The sequence below is a fragment of the Bombus terrestris genome, chromosome 4, assembly GCF_910591885.1.
Source record: "Bombus terrestris chromosome 4, iyBomTerr1.2, whole genome shotgun sequence".
Taxonomy (NCBI): Eukaryota; Metazoa; Arthropoda; class Insecta; order Hymenoptera; family Apidae; genus Bombus; species Bombus terrestris.
In genome coordinates, this window is record NC_063272.1 from 13748686 (window position 1) to 13767154 (window position 18469).

Genomic DNA, 18469 nt, shown 5'->3' on the forward strand with positions numbered 1-18469 from the left:
AGGAATTGAATTGTTCGCGTCTTTTCGGTTTACATATTTTATCGAAACAAGCGGATCGATCACGATGATTAATGGCCCGTGACATCCTGTTACTTTATCGTTGTTCGCTAATAGAAAGAAATTAATGTCCACGATTTCCGACATTTTTGTGATAGATGAGAATGCAATAGTGAGAATTCACGCGGATCACGAGTGAATGTGAATGTTTACGCCGGAGTATTGGTAAGGAATGAGGGTCGATTTAGGAGAATGCACGAGGAAATTTGGATGTACGTAGCAATTAATATCGGTAATTGATCTGTAGATCATACGGGCTACGCAAAATTGGCACATGATTTGGCAACTAAGTATGAACTCATTTTGCACGCGCAGACGTAGGATTCTGTTGCTACAAAATAATTCTTAAGGTTATAAATACTAGATTTGACAGAGGAGAAGATCAAACAGTGGAGATTAAAAAATTCACAACAATAATAGCATCAAGTGTTCGTAAATCTGAGCAGCTGAATTTATCCTCAGGAACTTAACATTATGCGTGTGAGATCTATATAATTGAGAAATAACAAGGATAGTGTGTGAAGCTTTTGAGAATTTCAAGTTTATCTATTTCATTACCAACGTTGGGATTATTGAAACAATTAAACTGACTAATATGAAATTTTCTCCTTTCACAATTTTTTATCATGTTATTTTATTTCATAAACTGACTATTACCAAATTTTCAGTTTTTACCATTCTATATCATTTTATTTTATATCCATCGAATAGAATTCTGTGATTTATGATTCCCACACATCGATATATCACGTAACCCTTAATCATTATAATACACACCTTAGAACGACATGCCATAAATCCGACCCCGCTCTGACGAGCTTTCCACTAAATACATTGTTAAAGCTCTCGTTACATACACTGATATTTACATATTTCCTAGAAGACATTTTGTCGTCCTTTACGATAATGACTGGGTTTATTGCGCCCGTCTTCAGCTCCGCGTTTTTCTCAGATAACGAGGTACCCTGCGATCCTTCGTTATGTTGTGACAACGAATGGTCCGGTGTCTCTAGTCACGGGACTCCTTAATCTCGGTGTCTGACACAAAGATGGCGTTAAACACCCTAGGATCCTTTCTTCTGGCTGTAAATCCGCGAAATCTCCACCTCTCGAGCCCGTTTCGCACTTTCCTTCTTATCTTTTCCTCTTTGCTCCATCAAACACGCTCTCCGCTTCTATCTGCTTCTTCTTTCAAACAATTCTCCTTTTTCTCTTCCTCCTCCTTCGTTCTGTTTCTTTCGACACTTTGCCTCTTTATCCCTTTCCTAATCTTTGTAGCTTCTCACGTGACGCAATTCTGAATTTTCCCACAGTCATTCGAGATCGTCTGGCAGAGCAGCGTGTCATCTTTCAGCTTCTACTGCAGCATTGGATTCCCAGTAATAGAATCGTAGGAAACCCTTTTCAACTTTGTGCATATTACGATTTGAAATTTTATTAACAAGGTCAAAGAATGCTGAAAGTTTTGAATGGCGGCAATTTTTTGACCTGCGGTATAATCCGTCAAGATGGCAAATCGTCTATACGAAATCTCTAATAGTATAAAGTCTTTCTAAGGATATCCAAGGAAGCATCCAATTCTTTCAATCCTGAAGACTGGATTCCGTTTCCTCGCGTCTGGAGAATCAACGATGAACCATGGCCCTGGACTATCACCATCTATTGTGAAAATTCTCGCCACCGCCCCCATAGCCTCTTTCGATCCTTTCTCCCGATCCTCCTTATTCTACGCTCTGTGTTCGCTCTTCTCAGGAAACATCCTGGACAATGGAAAGGTGCAATGCCGCATTTTAAGCTGCAACGGAAGGAATGCCTTTTATCCCTTCCTTGTACTCGAACAGACTTATAATATTTCCAATAGCCTGACAATTGAAGTCACGAAACATCGTGAAATCCACTTCGACGAGAGTTTATTTTGGCAAACGCAATTTCGAAGATTCTTCAGCAACCAGTCCATGACACTTCGAAACTGCAGTTCTTTGAGGTATACAGCCATACGCGAAACCACTCTATGAGTATTTTTGTCACGGAAGACGAAAATCGCTTTGAAACGTTCGCGTCACCGACAGACGTACGCGATATTGGCAGGCGCGTTGAAGATTCCCGGAACATGCCAGAAAAAGTGGCGAATGACGTTCGTCTCCTGTCGAGGTAGAGAGATAGGGGATTTGGACATCGGAGAAATATGTATCCAGTCTGCCACGTACTTGTTACTCTAAATCACCGGAAACGAGAGCTGACGTTGTCTCTCAGCCTCAGTGGTCGCTTTTCTTTTGGTTGCGTGGAAAAATTATCAAGTGTGGTAAACAACGAAATGATTTATTGAATATCACAGTGGAACCTAGGTAATGCGAATTTCAAGGAAAAAGTTGGAGTCTTCGAGCTACGGAGATCTTGCCTTACCGAGCTTTTCGAAGAGTAAAAATGTCTCAACAACTTTATACGAAGATTAACAGTTTTCGAACTGAGAAAGACAAATTCATATTTTGGGCAAGTTATTAGCTCATAAGAATAGCGTGCGTGGAAACACGCGCGTTGTTCAAGTATCCAAGAACATTTTGCCATTTGTGATACAGCGTTCACAGTTACAAGAAAGGAAATTTTGCGTACGACAAGAATTCGATGACAAGTGTTTCTGGTTATCTATTTCATTTACTTTGTTGGCGCGCTTTTGCTGCTTTTTGTGCAATTTGAGTATGTATCGAAAGATTTACTGACTTCGTTAACGCGTCTTTTGTGGCTACGTAGTTTTTATTTGTTAAAGCGCTCGTATTTTTGATTTAAATATACTCTTTTTTCGTCTTTTTTTCCGGCGACCAGAGCTACGGGTAATCTCCTGTCGCGTTGCACGAAGGAAAACCGCGAAAGTGAGTGAGAAAGTGGAGGGTTTAGAAGAAAAAAGAAGGTGCTGTGGATTCAAGAATTCAAATCGAAATCCGATCGTGGAGACCTCCCAAATAGAAATTCAAGACTTTCCAGCGTGTAACTTCACCCACGAATAGAAATTCAAGGCTTTCCACCGTTTGTCGTGTAACTTCACCCGCGAGTAGCTCCCTTAAGTTGAATTAAACGCAGATTCCCATCGAGCAACTTACGCTGTGCCGAAGAATGTGTCCGCGATGCAAAGCAGCGTCTAAGTTTCTAAATTTTCGCGACGAATCTCGCGAAGGATTCCCTGGAGGGCTTTAGAAACGAGGGTGGGAACTTTTTAAGGCGCGTTCACGTGGCTTCCTAATAAGGCGCAAACGATCAAAGACGTTAAATTAACACGTGCGTTAAACGCCGGTAGCAGACGATCTCGAGGACTAGAAATTTCCCACGAGCACGTGGATCCACCCTTCCGGTTCTTGCAACTCCATGGAAGACGCCGCCTGCAGCTTGAGTAACGAGGGTTAACGCTGACAGCGAAATAACGAAGGGCGGGGTCATGTTAAAGCGTTATTAGGATCGTTGAAAATCTTGCTGGTAAACCTGTCGCGATCTTTATCATGGAATTCATGAACTTCGTCTCGAATTATTGAGCTCATGTGTGCAATAATTGTCGTTAAATTATAAATATTGAATTGAGGACGAATAGTACCATTTTTCCCATTTCTGCAGAAAAAGATTGGAAATGGGAATTAAATGTTCAATTTCGTAACATTGTATTAAGTTTGGAAGGTATATAATTTGTATACGATAATCCTTAGTCTAAAAAATTAGGATTAGAACAATCTGTCTCCACGAAAATGGCGACACGTTGTCACGCGTGCGAATGGATATTGATGGACAGAAAGCGAAGAAAGAAATTGAAAAATGTTAACGTTTAATAGTCCTGCTACATTAAAGAATAAAATTTAAATTATCCAAGATAAAGAAAACCCGTGCACTTTATCTAGTTTGAACTGAATGTAACTTTCGGCAAAATTCGAGCACTAAATCACGCATAGTTTATCAGTGGTTAAGTTGGAATCGCCTTGGTAGAAACGGATTAAAGTTCGTCAGAGAATCGTCTGACGGTAGTTCCGCTTTCACTGCGGAAAATTGGGAAGTTAAGACGAACAGAGAATCAGCAGGTCGGTAGCTTTGAGCCACGATCCGGACGTGTTCTATTCCGATGGGGGACCAGGATTCGTTACTTTCTGGCAGCAACATCGTCGACTATATTTGAAAGTGAAGGAAACACAGAAATTCCGGGGCTTCGGTAAATCTCTGTTGGGAATCAGTTTGGTAACGGATAGGGAATGGTTTGTGTCTCGAGTTGGTGACGAGTGTGGTGGTAGGCGATGAGTGTGAGTTGTAGGTTACAGGGGTGTTCTAATCGGCTTGTACGTATAACTTTCGTGCACCTCCGCAAATAGATAAGCTCGCTAGTCGAGATGGTTAAGCTCGAGGTGTGTTTTCATCGGCACCTGGTTAAGTTCGCGCAAATCCCATGGAGCCTTCGAAAGGAAAGTGTTTAAAGAAACTTTGCGCGTATTAGCCGCGCTTCGTGTCCTGACTTCGGCTTCCTTAAAAGTCTCTCGATTGAATCGTTTGAGATATAAACTGAAGTTTGGATTAAATTCGTGGAAGGGAGTCGTGGTTTGTTTATGTAGAAATTTACATCATCGTTTTATACGGCATATAATCTGATGTATTTATAATTCGAAATGGGCAACGGGAGGCCTGTCTGACGACGAATGTGCCATTTCCCCTTCGGTGACAGCGAAGTCCTCGATCTCGCCCGGGGAAGAGTCACGTTTCACTGCGCACGAAATGCGGTGGTGACGCACGTGTTGTAACAATCTGTCACGGGAATATTCCAACGCTCGAGTATGCAGTCGATGCTTACAGCGGATGAATTTACGCGCTTCTATCGTAATCCAGGTTGGACCTGGCTTATCAGTTACTGAGAAATCTATATAGAATCGGATAATAATAATATTATCCATCTAATTGAGAGATGTTATTAATGTTACTAACTACAGTCCTTCAAAATCAAGTCAAGGATGAGAAAGACTATTTATAAATATCAAAAATTAACGATTAAACATATTAACAAATATAGAGCACATAAATAAAATAAAAGAAATTTAGTCCCTCCTTTCTTCATCCTTTCCTCAATTTAATTCTTCATTTTTCTGTAAAAGTTTGTTATTCAACAAATTTCCTTAGCAGACCGGCTTGCTGCTCACACGCGGCACCTGGTAAAAATTCATCCTGTTAGATGTCGGTCATTGTTCCTTTCCTTGCTAGAAAAGTATCATAACGTCATATCCCAAAGGATCTTCTGGCATTCAGATGCTCGGTACCGGATCTAGTAATCCTTGGTAGTCTGTAATGCTAAGCTACTTTGTATGCCTCGCTACAAATCCATTGGAAGTGGTGACTGCAAAATTGGTTACCTCTTAGAAATAAGTAATTAGTTGCCAATCGCCATCCTCAGGTGCTAGTTGTTCCTCTTAGTCGTCGCTCATCAGAGTGTCTTCACTCGTAGTCGTCACTTGTCCTAGCTAATAGTTGCTTGTGGTCTCTAATTAGATGTCGCCTTAGCTACTTTATTTGGTATCTCTTCGTCTCTAGCGATCGTTCCAGTAATTATTTTCCACATTAGTAGATGGTCCTTCGAGCTAACTAGCTAATTTTTACCTAGTTGGCACACCACGAACGATTGCAATATTCGATCAATTTATATTAAATTTTTATAAAAGTTTGATAATAGAACAGACCTGGTCCTGGCTAAATTATACAGCAGAGTGCTATATATTTGTCAATTACAGCAACTGCAGCAGTGGACCAAACATTTCATTTTACCACGTGATCATAGAACAAACGAATCTTGTGTCCGCTCAATTTAGCCCGCAACAGTGCGGATCGTCGTTTCTTTGACACTTCAAAGGGGAACCGCGAAACTTGGAAAATGTTAATTAGAATTCCGCGCGGAGAAACGGGTCGAAATGAAGCCGAGCACGATGTCTGATAGCGCGCACGTGCACCTTACATAATTCTATTCAGCCCCTTACATTATTCATCGTCGAAGATCAGGAGACCCAAAGAATGGCGATGAAACGGGGAAACTGAGGCGTAACCGGTTGAAAGCGCTGCAAGGAATCCTCGTGCAGTTCAAAACCGCCATTTCGCAAATTAATTAGACGCGATTCGGCTTCAACCAGGTGGACGCTTCCTTCGGTGAACGCGGGACGTTTTCTCATTATGAATGAATTTCATTATCTTGGTTTTTGTACTCCGCGGGCGAGTGTTATTAATCGATGTTATTTCATTACCGTAGATCTTAAGTGTTCCTAATAGGTCTGGTAATTGGGAGAGGCTTCCCTCCGCCGGCTGTTAAGCAAATTGATAATCTAACGGAGTAAACCCACCGAGACTATCGGCGCAATTAACGTTCCTCGTCTCAATCAGCTCGATTCACTCAGACCTCGTTTAAATCGAAACTTTTATTCAGTTTCGGATACAACGACTTCTATTCGTCAGAGATGGAACCGAATTAATATTCAGACAGACCGTTCGAACTCTCTCGTCTTTCTTTATTATACCTCAGACGAATTGTAACGAAGGAGGAATTGGAAGAATCGTAGGGATTTCCAGGTTTGATCGTTTGTGTTTTAAAATCCGTGTGTTAGTCGATATCGGAATCGTATTGGATTGCCCGATTATAAATATGCATCCCGTTTAACGCTCATTATAGATCGCCTGAAAACGATCTGCGGGACTTGATGTTATATCTCTGTCAATATTCTGTCTTGAAAAGAGTTACGAATTCGTCGGTATTCCAGAACGTACTACAATGATACAATTATCAAGTACTCAAGACGACTCAAGATGTTTGTTTTGTCAGTGTTATCTCTGGAAATTCATTCTCGTTCTTGAATTCACGAAAGAAAACTAATTAAACTTTCAGCGTAGTTCGAAACTAACCCTTATCAAGACAACTTTGTTTGTTTCTAGTTTCCGTATCGACATCGATGTCGCGATTACATTGGGAGAAACCCTAACCGATAGCCGAGAGTAGTACAAGACACTTTTCGTCAGACATAAGGATCGCACGACGTTCGACAAGATTCATAATTTTCAAAATTTATAAAGGAATGAAGGAGTAAAAAAAAGAAAGAAAAAAAGAGAAATGAAGGAATTACTCACCATAGTCGTCCTCGTAGATAATGGCGACCTTGGTCCAGTTGAGAAACTCCATGATGTCCTGATAAGCGGCGTTGAGCAAACTTTGTGCGGGATAGAGGTTGATGCTGAACTCTTTCGCCTCCGTGTCCAGGTCCAGCCTGGCTTCCAGATGTGGAATGTCCAGTGCGTCGCAGATGCTATGGATGTGTTGGCCCAGGATGGGATCCGATGGGCCGAATACTGCCTGCACCCCGTACTTGACCTGTTGACACGCTGCAACAAACGTAGATCTCGACTATTCATTTGTCCACTTGGTATTTTGCAATGCAATATCATTTACACGTCACTAGAAACCAGATACCACGCGTGGTTTTTTATTCGAAATTTTTTCATTAAATTTTTTGATAACTTTTTTTATATTATATATAATATTGGACGTCCGGAAATTGGGAAATATTTCATGTGCAGATGCGCAGTAATTAAGGGTGATAAAGGATACACTGTATTTTTGCAAGTAAATTTTATAGTAACAAGTATAAGTATCTAACAACAAATGTACGTAATGTGTGTAACAACATATATACATATACACATATTATATATATACATATTAACAACAACAGTGTAGTGGAAGCAGAGAAGAGAAGTGGAAACTCAAGATAGATGATTGGATATTAAGTAAAGTTCGGGATGGAAGGAAATGAAAGCGGAAGTGGTCTTTCAAACTAGAGAAAAGAATCCACACAGAGGGAAAGGAAATGGGAATAAAGTAGAACAATCAATTTGTAGGATTTTCAGAAGCTCAAGTTTTCCCTCATTTCTACAATAGTTTTACGATGGTTTACCGTTGTAAAAAAGCGAACAGTTAAACTATACATGAGATTATTATAAAACAAAATATAGACGAGGTTGTTAGTTGATTGCTTCATTTGATGATCGTTAGAGAAATTCGCATATCTACTTGGCGATCTGTTGGTAATTTCGACGCGCTTGTTCGTTCGATGAATCATTACAGAGAGAAATCGGCGAGATGAGGAGCGCCAGCGACCCATTAAGATCGGGAACGTGTAGATGACCGGAGAACGATGTTAATGCGGCGTTAACGACTCGCTAAGCCGAACACATGACCGTGGTATTCGTTTATGGCTATTGGAAATTGTTCCACGGACACCAGGAATGTCGATTATTACCGATAATGACGTTACTCTCCCTCATATCCCCAGTTGAATCAAATATTCTTTACACGTACAATTAATGTTACGTAATTAGTTGAAGTGAAAGTTATAAAAAAATTACAAAAAGTTTGGAATCGCTATATGTTGTGTATAAAATTCAAGATTTTAAGGGAAACGCAGCTTAGAATTGTGTTATCGTAGAAAATTTCTTGGTAAATGATCGATCGGTTTTCGAATTAATAATTAGATTAACAGATGATTCAATATATGTAAGTACAATTGAAAACAAGGATCCATGTCAGATACTTTGGATTCCAGTAGGCGTAACGTTGCTAAATACGCATTAATTAAAGCGTCTGCTTATTATCAAATTAACGCCCGGCTAAACCTAGTACTGGAGATCGTAATGCTTGTAAAATCATTCTGTGTCTGGCTCTTGCAGCACGATGCACAAAGCGGAGAAGTACGCGTAGGGTAGCCGAATGGCATGCTCCAGGTGTTATCTTGCCTCAATTGCAACGAGTTGTTACAGTCTGTCCGGGTGCTATTCAGATCCTAAGTTAGCCAACTACAGTGCCTTTCAAACCTCAGACAATCGGCGTGCGAGTTACTTTACCTTATGCCTGCGAGTTAATAGAATACACAGGGCAAGAATTTGGATTCGTGTGTCTCGCTGAGAACAGGCAGCTATCACATGGCCTATATTGCGGTTCGAATTGTGCGGGACACGTGTCGTATAAAGGGATTGGAACCGGTTTCGGAATTCAATCTTGCTCGCGACTTTACGATCTTAGAACCGAGCGTTGTAACGTGCAATTTACACTGATTTACTGATTTTATGTACACTTTCAGATTTGTTTCAAACTTTACCAACGTAACGATGATAATCGAATCTCAGAACAGTGCTAACGAAATTTTGTAACGTCTCGCGTAACAGATCTAAACAGATGAAACAACGCGTATTCAGTGAACATGAGAAAAGCGCGACACGAGGCCATTATGAGTAGTACAAATTAGGTATTGTAATCGTGTCGTGCCAGATATAAAGGACTGGAAAATTATATCAACGAGGAGAGTATGGAAGTTCGTAAAAACTTGAAACGATTGGAACGAGGGGAAGAGTAATATTAATAAAAAAGAAATAAAGAAGCCTGAAAACGGCTGAAGAAGATGTAAGTCCAAAGAAAACGGAAGAAATAATCCTTCGAACGAGTTGCTCATTGATTTTTCTATGAACCTAAAGCAATTCTTGCACCATTTTGAACGTCTGGCTATAAAGGACTTATCTACTTGCTGTGGCATCCGGTCGTGACTTTTAGTACGCCGCCTCATCGGTAAAACGATCCGATGTCTATTATCGTTTTCCGGTCTGACGACATATTACCCACGCGGAATATCTCGTCGGCAATGTTACGTTTTGTGGTTTTCCGTGAAACTAGTTACGTCGTATGAATCACAACGGCGTCGGAATTTATGAAGCTTTCCGTCTGGACGTTACTTCGATTACTTACGACCCGGAGAAAAAGATCAGTGAGAACGGAAACCAACGGGTAATGAATTCTCCGTGGTCGAGTTAATGCGCTCACGTTCGAGACGCAATCGCGGTCATTATATTCGAATTATGCCGGTATCGAGCAATTTCTTTCTACTCGAAGCTTGCTGTATATTATATGAATGCAAGCATCCAAATACGTTATGTATCTGTAACAGATTTAATGCAGATGTTTTTGAAAAAGTTACAAAATAAATATAACAATGGATTTATTGGTGCGTTAAAACGTCGGCCAATATTTTAACTCGGCTGTACAATTCTTGCATATAAACGTTAATGTTCAGTATCCCGAAACCTACGCGTCAATGATTATTCATATGATCGTCGAAGCCGTTATGGTCTTTGAAATATGGTATAATAATAATACGATATGGTTATAACTTTTCGAATAAATTTTGTAATATATTCCTCGCTTCGATAGATTTTCTTTTCGTTTTTCTTAAATTTTCGATTTCTATAAAATACCTGCTAATTCTAAATTTCCGACCAGTGATATACGCGTGATGACCGTTTTGCTAAAATGCAATTCCCTTCCTACACTCTTCAGGAAAACTGTGAAAGCCAAAGGAAAAATTTGTCAAACAAAGAGAAACTTACAATAAGAAGAATGAACAGTCGGCTTGGAGAATTAATGAACTGGTTGGCTTGTTGGGACTAATTTGTGGTTTAATCACATAATCGTCGTTAGACATTGGCAGAGAAGGAAACTCAAATCGCGAGGCCCGTGGCTGTTTTCATTTCCGAGGTAGACATATTCCGTTTATTTTTTAATATCCGTTCCATTAGCGTATCCTTTGATGTGGCGATTGTGCCGCGAGCAGTGAATAAGTGAAAACGACTGGAGAAATGGCTGGCGACGAATAAAGGTAGCGACGAGCAGAGATTCGACTAAAAATAAAAAGTGAGTAATAGTGAAATACTAAAAACCTACTATTCCTTGTTTAGTACAGCAATGGGCGATATAACTGTTGTTAAAGTATGAAAAGAGCAACGAAGCCCATAAAAGAAAGAGATATATAAAGAATGAGGTTGTTGTAAGGTAATCGTGTAGATATTACGGAAATCTTATCAGATCTGCTGGTTACTGAAAATTTAAACATAACAACGAATACAATAGAATAAACGAGATATAAACGAGACACGAAGATGATGAGACACCAAATTTTCAATTCTCTCGTACATCTTATGACTACTTCTAATCATACTTTTAATTTAAAAACACTATGCATTTTGCTCCATGCAGAATAAACTTCACCACGTGATAATGTTATTAAGGATAATGGTTCTCTTAACGAGGAGCGATACAAAATGATGGCTCTCGTAACGAGGAACGCTACAAGACGATAGTTGCCGAAATGGCGAACTTTATTCCCCAATAAAGAGAACATTTACCGGTTTCCTAGGTAAGTATGTCTGTTTCGGTGTACTTTGTGTAGAGCTAACTTATACAACGTATTAAGGAAGAGCGAAAAGGAATTCGCGTGAGATACGGAGTAGAAATTATGCGAGTTGAGATGAAAACGGACCGGCTTCAAGCGGTGTGGAGACTTTTAAAAATAGGCTTTAACGCCGTTTAAAAATAGCGAGATCGCCATTGTTCCCGCTACAAAGCGGAAGCTTTACGTAGCGCCATCCTTAGGTACTCCCATGATACGCGAAAAAACCTTTGACGCAACATTTATATTTAACCATTATTTTTAACCATAGATAACCATTATCCATTTTCGTATACGCTGGAATCTGATAGCAATCCGTAGCCTTTGGCCCATACGTTTTATGTTTTCATTTCTAAAACAACGAAGTTTACTTTATTTATTTTGGAGGAAAGAGAGAATCGCGCGTGTTACGCGAAACACGTTGCATCAGCCGTAGAAAATTCAACGTTGGATGGAAAATTAATATCCTACGTTGAACGCGAACGTCGACTGCATTAATTTTAAAAATTCATGGGCCAGTAGTCGTCCGTATTTTCAAAATAGCGATCTGTTGTATGAACGATCCAAGTATTTTAGAATACGAGGGGGTAGACTCTTTAGAGACTTGGACCAGGGAGCGGGTTTAATTAAAGTTTTTAATTAAATCTCGATTTTTTCCCCTGAAACTCCATTGTCGTGGTTGATATTCTTGATAGAATCGATTTTGTCACACGTTAAGTTTTTTTCCTCTTTTATATAAAATATGTGAGGGAGAAGTTTCCGAAATGTAACACCGAAGAACAGCGAAAGAAAGAATGAGTTGGAGACTGTCTTTGAAGGCGAGAAATGTGGTTTTTCTTACGAGCACCAGTGGTCGACCAAAAGGCTGCCACTGTAGAGGTTCAAGTGCGAGTACTTAGGGAGCTTCACGTTTATGAACAAGTTTATAGACCCGCTCGAAGTTTAAAATACCTGTTTGGCGGGTCGTGGTTGCTTCAGGCGATTCCGTTGAGCGACTATTTCTCCTATAAATATCGAATAGTCAACAAGAACGTAGATGCTGTGTATAATTGCTTATTACGCTAATTTGTACTTACAAACTACCTAGCAGACTCGATGGGTCTTGTATTCCGATATTATATTTAGTATTTCTATTAAATTTATAATAGAATCATTAGAATTATTGAGGTTTTTGTGTTTGGAAATAATATTAAATTTCTATCATAAATTATATTACCACAATTATTATCGTGCAGTTGCTCCACTATTTTTCCAAATCACATTAAAATGAATTGCACATGAATAAGCGAATATGAATTGAATACTTTCCTTCTCCATTCATCGCGAAATTCTATTAAAAGCGCCGAATAATACTTGGTGCAGTCATTCCCCGAAGTCTCTTACATTTGATATATTTTTCTCAAGGTACGGATCCACTCAGTCGTCTCTTAATTCGGACCAGCTAATTAACCCGCAGGGCTTAGGGTCAGAGGATAAACTTCCGGTTAATTTGCCTTTAACCACTGCCCCTGGTAATTACATCATCGACGACAGGTTCAGGTCACCTTGGAGGGTAGAAACGACGCAGGGATAGTTAAGGGGGGGGGGAGGCGGCAATTAAATGGCATAAGCATCGATCTCGCCAGTCACCAAGGTTTGGAGAGTCACGTTTTTTAGCAATACGACTTGATAGGAAAAATATTCAATTTTTCATTTTTCATCTGCCAGATTAACGGGTTCGAAAACCACGTGAGAATGAAAATGCGATGCACTTGTATTACATGGTCAAATTATTTATTCTCTGACAGACAGTGGTCCATGAAAACGTTCGAGTACTTAGCATCAGAAAACTTTTGTGAATCTGAAGGCCACAGGCGACGAAAGTATAATTTTAAACTTCAATATGTTGTTGAACCAATTCAATATGCCACAGTTTGAGGCATATAGAGCGAGGAATTTTTGCAGAAGCCAAAAATGAACAAAGTGGAATGAATTTTAAAAGCTTCTAAGTTAATGATAAATTTAATAAAATTAAATAATGAAAGCTTTATGGATTTAGAGCTAAAAAAGTCCGAAAGGAACAACATCATATGTATAGATATTTATGTTATATGGAAGAAGAAATAAAATCGTGTAAAAAGAAAAGATAATATTGCTTTCAAGGTAAAGTATTAAAAGGGAATAGAAGAAGAAGTTAAAAATCTGAAAACTTCTGTACGACGACCCGATCAACGACAAAAGGAAAAGACCTTAATCTCCTTAACAAATCGCGTCATGCGTGCGCCGTTAGTATCGACAAATGTTTCGTCGGAGCTTCGTTTTCCATTCGTTGACCTTCTAACTTTCTCTTTGAACCGAATAAAACCATCAGAAAGCAGGATGCTGTGGGAAATTCAACGTCTCAAAGGTTACGCTAAACCCGAAGAATTTACGAGGTTTTAGGTGGAAAATAGAAGCTGAGATAGTCTTTCCTTTTTCGAGGTTGAATTTTACTTGTCTGATCAATTCCAGTTTATTCTACTGCGCTTTACATCTTCTCGTCCTTGTTGTATATATGAATACAAAACAATTGAAATCAGATCAACGATCGTAAATTCCTTTCAAAATAAGTGAATACATTCGAGGTTTAGCGAATTTATGTTTGGCTGAGGTACAAAAACGAAAGAAGCATCATATAGTCTGGAAAAACTCAGACACTATGCTTGGTCACTGGCTATCGGTTATATTCCCTTCTTCTTCCCAGTAACGTCGGTACAACTTGCAAAATCGACAGTCGTATTTTACCAAGAGAACCACAAGAATATCGAAACTTTCGAGTTTCCAACGTTTCTCGGACGTTGCACCCGCTTCTTTTTTCCTCCCTTCTTTCTTTCCGACGAACAGCGTCGTTGATTTTCTACTACGAAGAAAATTCGCACTGCGTCAAAAGCTCGCGGCCAGTTTGATTGAACAGGAAAGAAGGCTAAGCGATAAATCCACGCTCGATATTATTCGTAGCGTAACAGGTGACTCGTGGCCATTGACGAGGATCGATTTACAATTGGTTGATACCAGACGCGCTATGCATTTCGACGCTAGTTCAATTTTTAAAAACATGGCAGACTCGAATACGCAGTTAATTCTGGACTTTTAAAATGGTGCCCCGTCGGTTCGTTGTCAAGAAATCTGTCTCAACCCCGGAAGAATATAGGAAATTGTGGCGAAGTACTTCACAGAAATATTTTCCTGAAGAAATGTCTGTCAAACAAAAATGCACCAATAGCGAACATTGTCCGCTTTTTAGGGAATACTTTAACTAACCTTTACGTAATTATGAATTCGAAGGTTCTCAGGATAGAGCTCATTAGGAATTTTTGAAAATGATACTTTAGAATTTTTATTCAAAATACGGTATATATGGGTTGAATAGGAGAAATTGCGTGAAAATAACTTCGAAAATATACGAAGCGATTGTAATTAGCACGAAATGAGTGTCTATCACACTCAGTGTCAGTCGCTTGTTATTCTGTGGCTAAAATTACATGCCAGTTTCACAAAGGAAGATTCATTAAAATGTCGATGTACAATCTTTTTCACTGAATTTCCTCGAGCGTTAATCGGTTACAATCGACTATTCAGTCTGTTGCGGCGTAGTCGTTGCGTGGATGAGAATCACTTGCCATTCTTTGTTTGAAAGTAAGAATAGCCTCAGATGAAAACCGATGCGAATTATAACAAACTGTCTTTGGGTGAACCTTGCAGTAAGTTATTATCTAAACGATAACGGTTATGCACAATGCTCGCTATAGTTCATTTATAATAGAAACATTTTTAATTTGCAAGTAAAATCATCTGCATAGCGAGCGCCATGTAACTTTAAGATTAACAAACTTTGCAAGTAATTTCCCAGTTTTATTATGCGATACCATAGTAAAATGATTATTTTCTCTGCGTTGTATCGTATCATGTTATATCACGTTACGTTATTCTCTTATATTTTTAAATTGTTTCAATATACCTAATTACACCGCTCGATGTGTCAAACCGGTCATTTAGAAACACCGCGATAAAAATCCCTAAAACACCGCTAAATTCAATCAAGAATGAGACTTATTGGAAGTAACAATTTGCTCGTAATGCACAATTTCATCAAGATGAAACGTAGTTGGCCGATAAAGAGGAGAACGTTCACTTCGAAGCGGACGAACCGGCGAGAAATACTGGAAGCAGATAACAATGACTCGCGGCCGTTGCAGACGCACATGGAACCGTGTATCCTTTCCGTGGATGTGTCCAGCCCTTGTTGGCTCTCCTTTCAACTCCCTTAACGAGGTGGCGAGTGCCAGTTTGTCCTTTGATGTCGCCAATTCTCCAGACCAACCCCCGACCACTAGAGCAACCTCGTTCAATCAGAGTAATTGTGCGTTAAATCTCTTCGCCTGCCGTGAAATCAATATCACACCATCTGAGAACTTTCTACTCTACTTTTCCAATGTTATATCAATGTCTCTGTGACGTCTGTCTTTCAACTTTATGGCATTACTGATTGTTTTCAATCCTGGTTCCTTTTCAGGTATCTTCCTCCTGGTTCCTTTTCAGGTATCTTCCTCCTGGTTCTTTAAAATTTTCTCTTTAGATTTAGAATTTTCTCTTTAGAATTTTCTTCTATTAACAATGTATATCGTCGAAGCGAAGTGCCTAATGAGCCATCAGTATCCTAATGGTCCTTCCGTTGAATGTTCGAGAAGAAGGCGTGCGTGGCAACGGTCGCGGACGCCTAACAAACGATAGTGGGGATATTGAGAGGCGACAAAAAGAAAAGAATCGAATCCGATCGACAGTTAAGTTTGAACTGAGAAGCGATACGTGACGCAATTAAAAGAAGGCACTTGTTAATAAATATATTATTGACCTAAACACCGTGTGATTATTTAACGCACTACACCCCGTATCACCTCAGTTGGAACTTGTCACTAACATTAGAACTACCACACCAGTGAAATTGACTGGTTTTATAATTTTATTTTAAAATTCCTACTTCATGTTTTATCTTTTTTTCGCAATGATGTAATGACTTTCGTAACGATAACTAAAAGAATAATATAATGAATTTTATTTTGTTTTTTATGTATTCAAATTGAAAATAATTTTGTATCAAGGCTACTTATACCAATACCAGTCAAAATGACTGGTGCTTAAGGGTCCTGCAATCTGTTTATGGAATCTCAATTAACCAATTTCCTCGTTTCGTACAACTTCCCACATGTTTTTAAAATTTTTACTGCGTATCATTCGATATGACGATATCAATTATCAGGAAAATTCCGCATTGATCACTAGATCGCTAGATGCTAACACTAGAAATACCATACCAGTCAAAACGACTGGTTCAACAATTTTATAAATGTGTCAATCCTCGTTTAGGGATCATGGTCCCAGCTGGATTAATAATACCAAAAATGTACTATATAACATGGAACTCTTTCTGTAAGAAAGTAATAAATCGAAAAATATAAAAATATTCTATTATTACGTATTTTTTAAAGACCAGTCATTTTCACTGGTTGTGGCAGAAACAGCTTTGTTCAGCTAACTATCGGTAGTCCTAGTGTTAAAATTCTCAATTCAAATGTCAATACAGTTGTTACTAAAAGTACTACGATTAAGGTATAAAATTTGTACCAGATAAATCACAATGAGAACTATATGGAAATATCACTTAAATCTCCAAAAATGTGAGAATTCCCTAAAGTATTACAAATTTGGAAAAATGCTACGAAAACTAAAAAATCGGTGATTTTCATTAGGCTAGAAGAAAAATTTATTTCCCACAGTCGGAAGACACACGGGTGAATTGGTGCAAAGAGCAAACATTTCCTTCCTTTTGTACCTGATCTGCAAGTTCGCTCTGTTCATCCTTTCTTCGCCTTCCGCTTATCTTCTCCTTGTATACCCAGTGAAATCAACTGACGAAAGAGACGTATCCATTCGGAGCAAGAGTGCACACAAGATGAATTCGAAAATTGTCGATAGAGCGATTTCTCCATGCACGTCGTCGAGTGCCATAGCGGAAGTAAATTTTGATAACAAGAATGCTAGATGCCAAGATTGTCGAAGTCAGAAATCCAAATCGAACTAGTTCGATCGGAATTTGATATCAATGGACTTGACTTTATTGGAGTCTGATTCTTAATAATGATTCTCGTTGACATTAAATCAGATTATCAACCTAGTTTTGGAATATCGTTAGTTACAAATTTCTTGACAAGACTCGAAAAAAATTGTAATTAATCGAAAAGAAAAGAATTGAGAAATCAATATCGACTTTCGGTAAAAATTTTCGCAAGGGAAAAAGAAACGAAAATAGCATTTTTTATGATGTCTAAGTTAAGTTTGCTGATAAAAGGAAAGGAACAAAATCCAAAGAAAAACGATACTATAGTCGTCTGTTCGTTCCCTGTGGTTTGCGTTACGATAAAAGAGCAACATTCCGGTAACGTGAGAAAACGGAAAGCTTTTTTCTTCTAAAATCTCCCCTGTTTTTGGTAAACATGCCACGAATTACGAGTTACAGAAAAGATTGAAACTAAAAATCGTCGTTAAACAAAATCACGTTGTTAAAGTATAAAATTCACTGATCTGTTCTCGATACTGTATCTTTCACACCCTTTGTTTAATATCGTACGAACTTATATTAATCTGAAGCTAAAAGTGTTGAAATCTAGGAATCGTTCACTGAACTATAGGATTCAGGTGTTGATTTTCGATTAACCAGTATATATAGAGAATTACGAAGCGGAATAGCATCGGCGATAGCACGATTCCGCCGCGACAGGGTCGCAGATGCTGTTCAGAGCGAAGCTTAAATCGCGAAAAGAGCAGCGGCTGCACGAACGTCGTTGACCCGGCTTTGAAATACGATCGCCAAATCCGCTCGGTTTAATCCCAGCCTCAAACCTTTGAGAGTAGCCGTAGGCTCCATTATTTGCAGATTTCGCGGTGGCGCGACTGCTAGCTTCCGGTCGTGAAATGCCTCTGCCTCGAACCAATGAGAGAACAGTCGAAGCTATATTTTTCACGAAGAAACAAAACAGAAGAAAAGCTAATTACTCGACTGTTTCAACGTTAAAGAAAGGAAAAAATATGTTCTTCATTTAAGCGGTGGTTTAACAGAGATTACTAATGTTTATAAG

At 39.0% G+C, this 18469-nt stretch overlaps 1 protein-coding gene across 7 annotated transcripts in view; it reads right to left on the reverse strand.

Moving 5' to 3' along the window:
- Positions 1–18469, reverse strand: part of LOC100646221 (glutamate receptor ionotropic, kainate 2) — a 113601-nt gene that overhangs the window by 55938 nt on the left and 39194 nt on the right. For all 7 annotated transcript variants that reach the window (XM_048404807.1, XM_048404805.1, XM_012307929.3 and 4 more), the window contains exon 4: positions 7177–7428. In XM_048404807.1, the coding sequence (XP_048260764.1) occupies positions 7177–7428 (252 nt within the window). The remainder of the gene's footprint in view (positions 1–7176; positions 7429–18469) is intronic.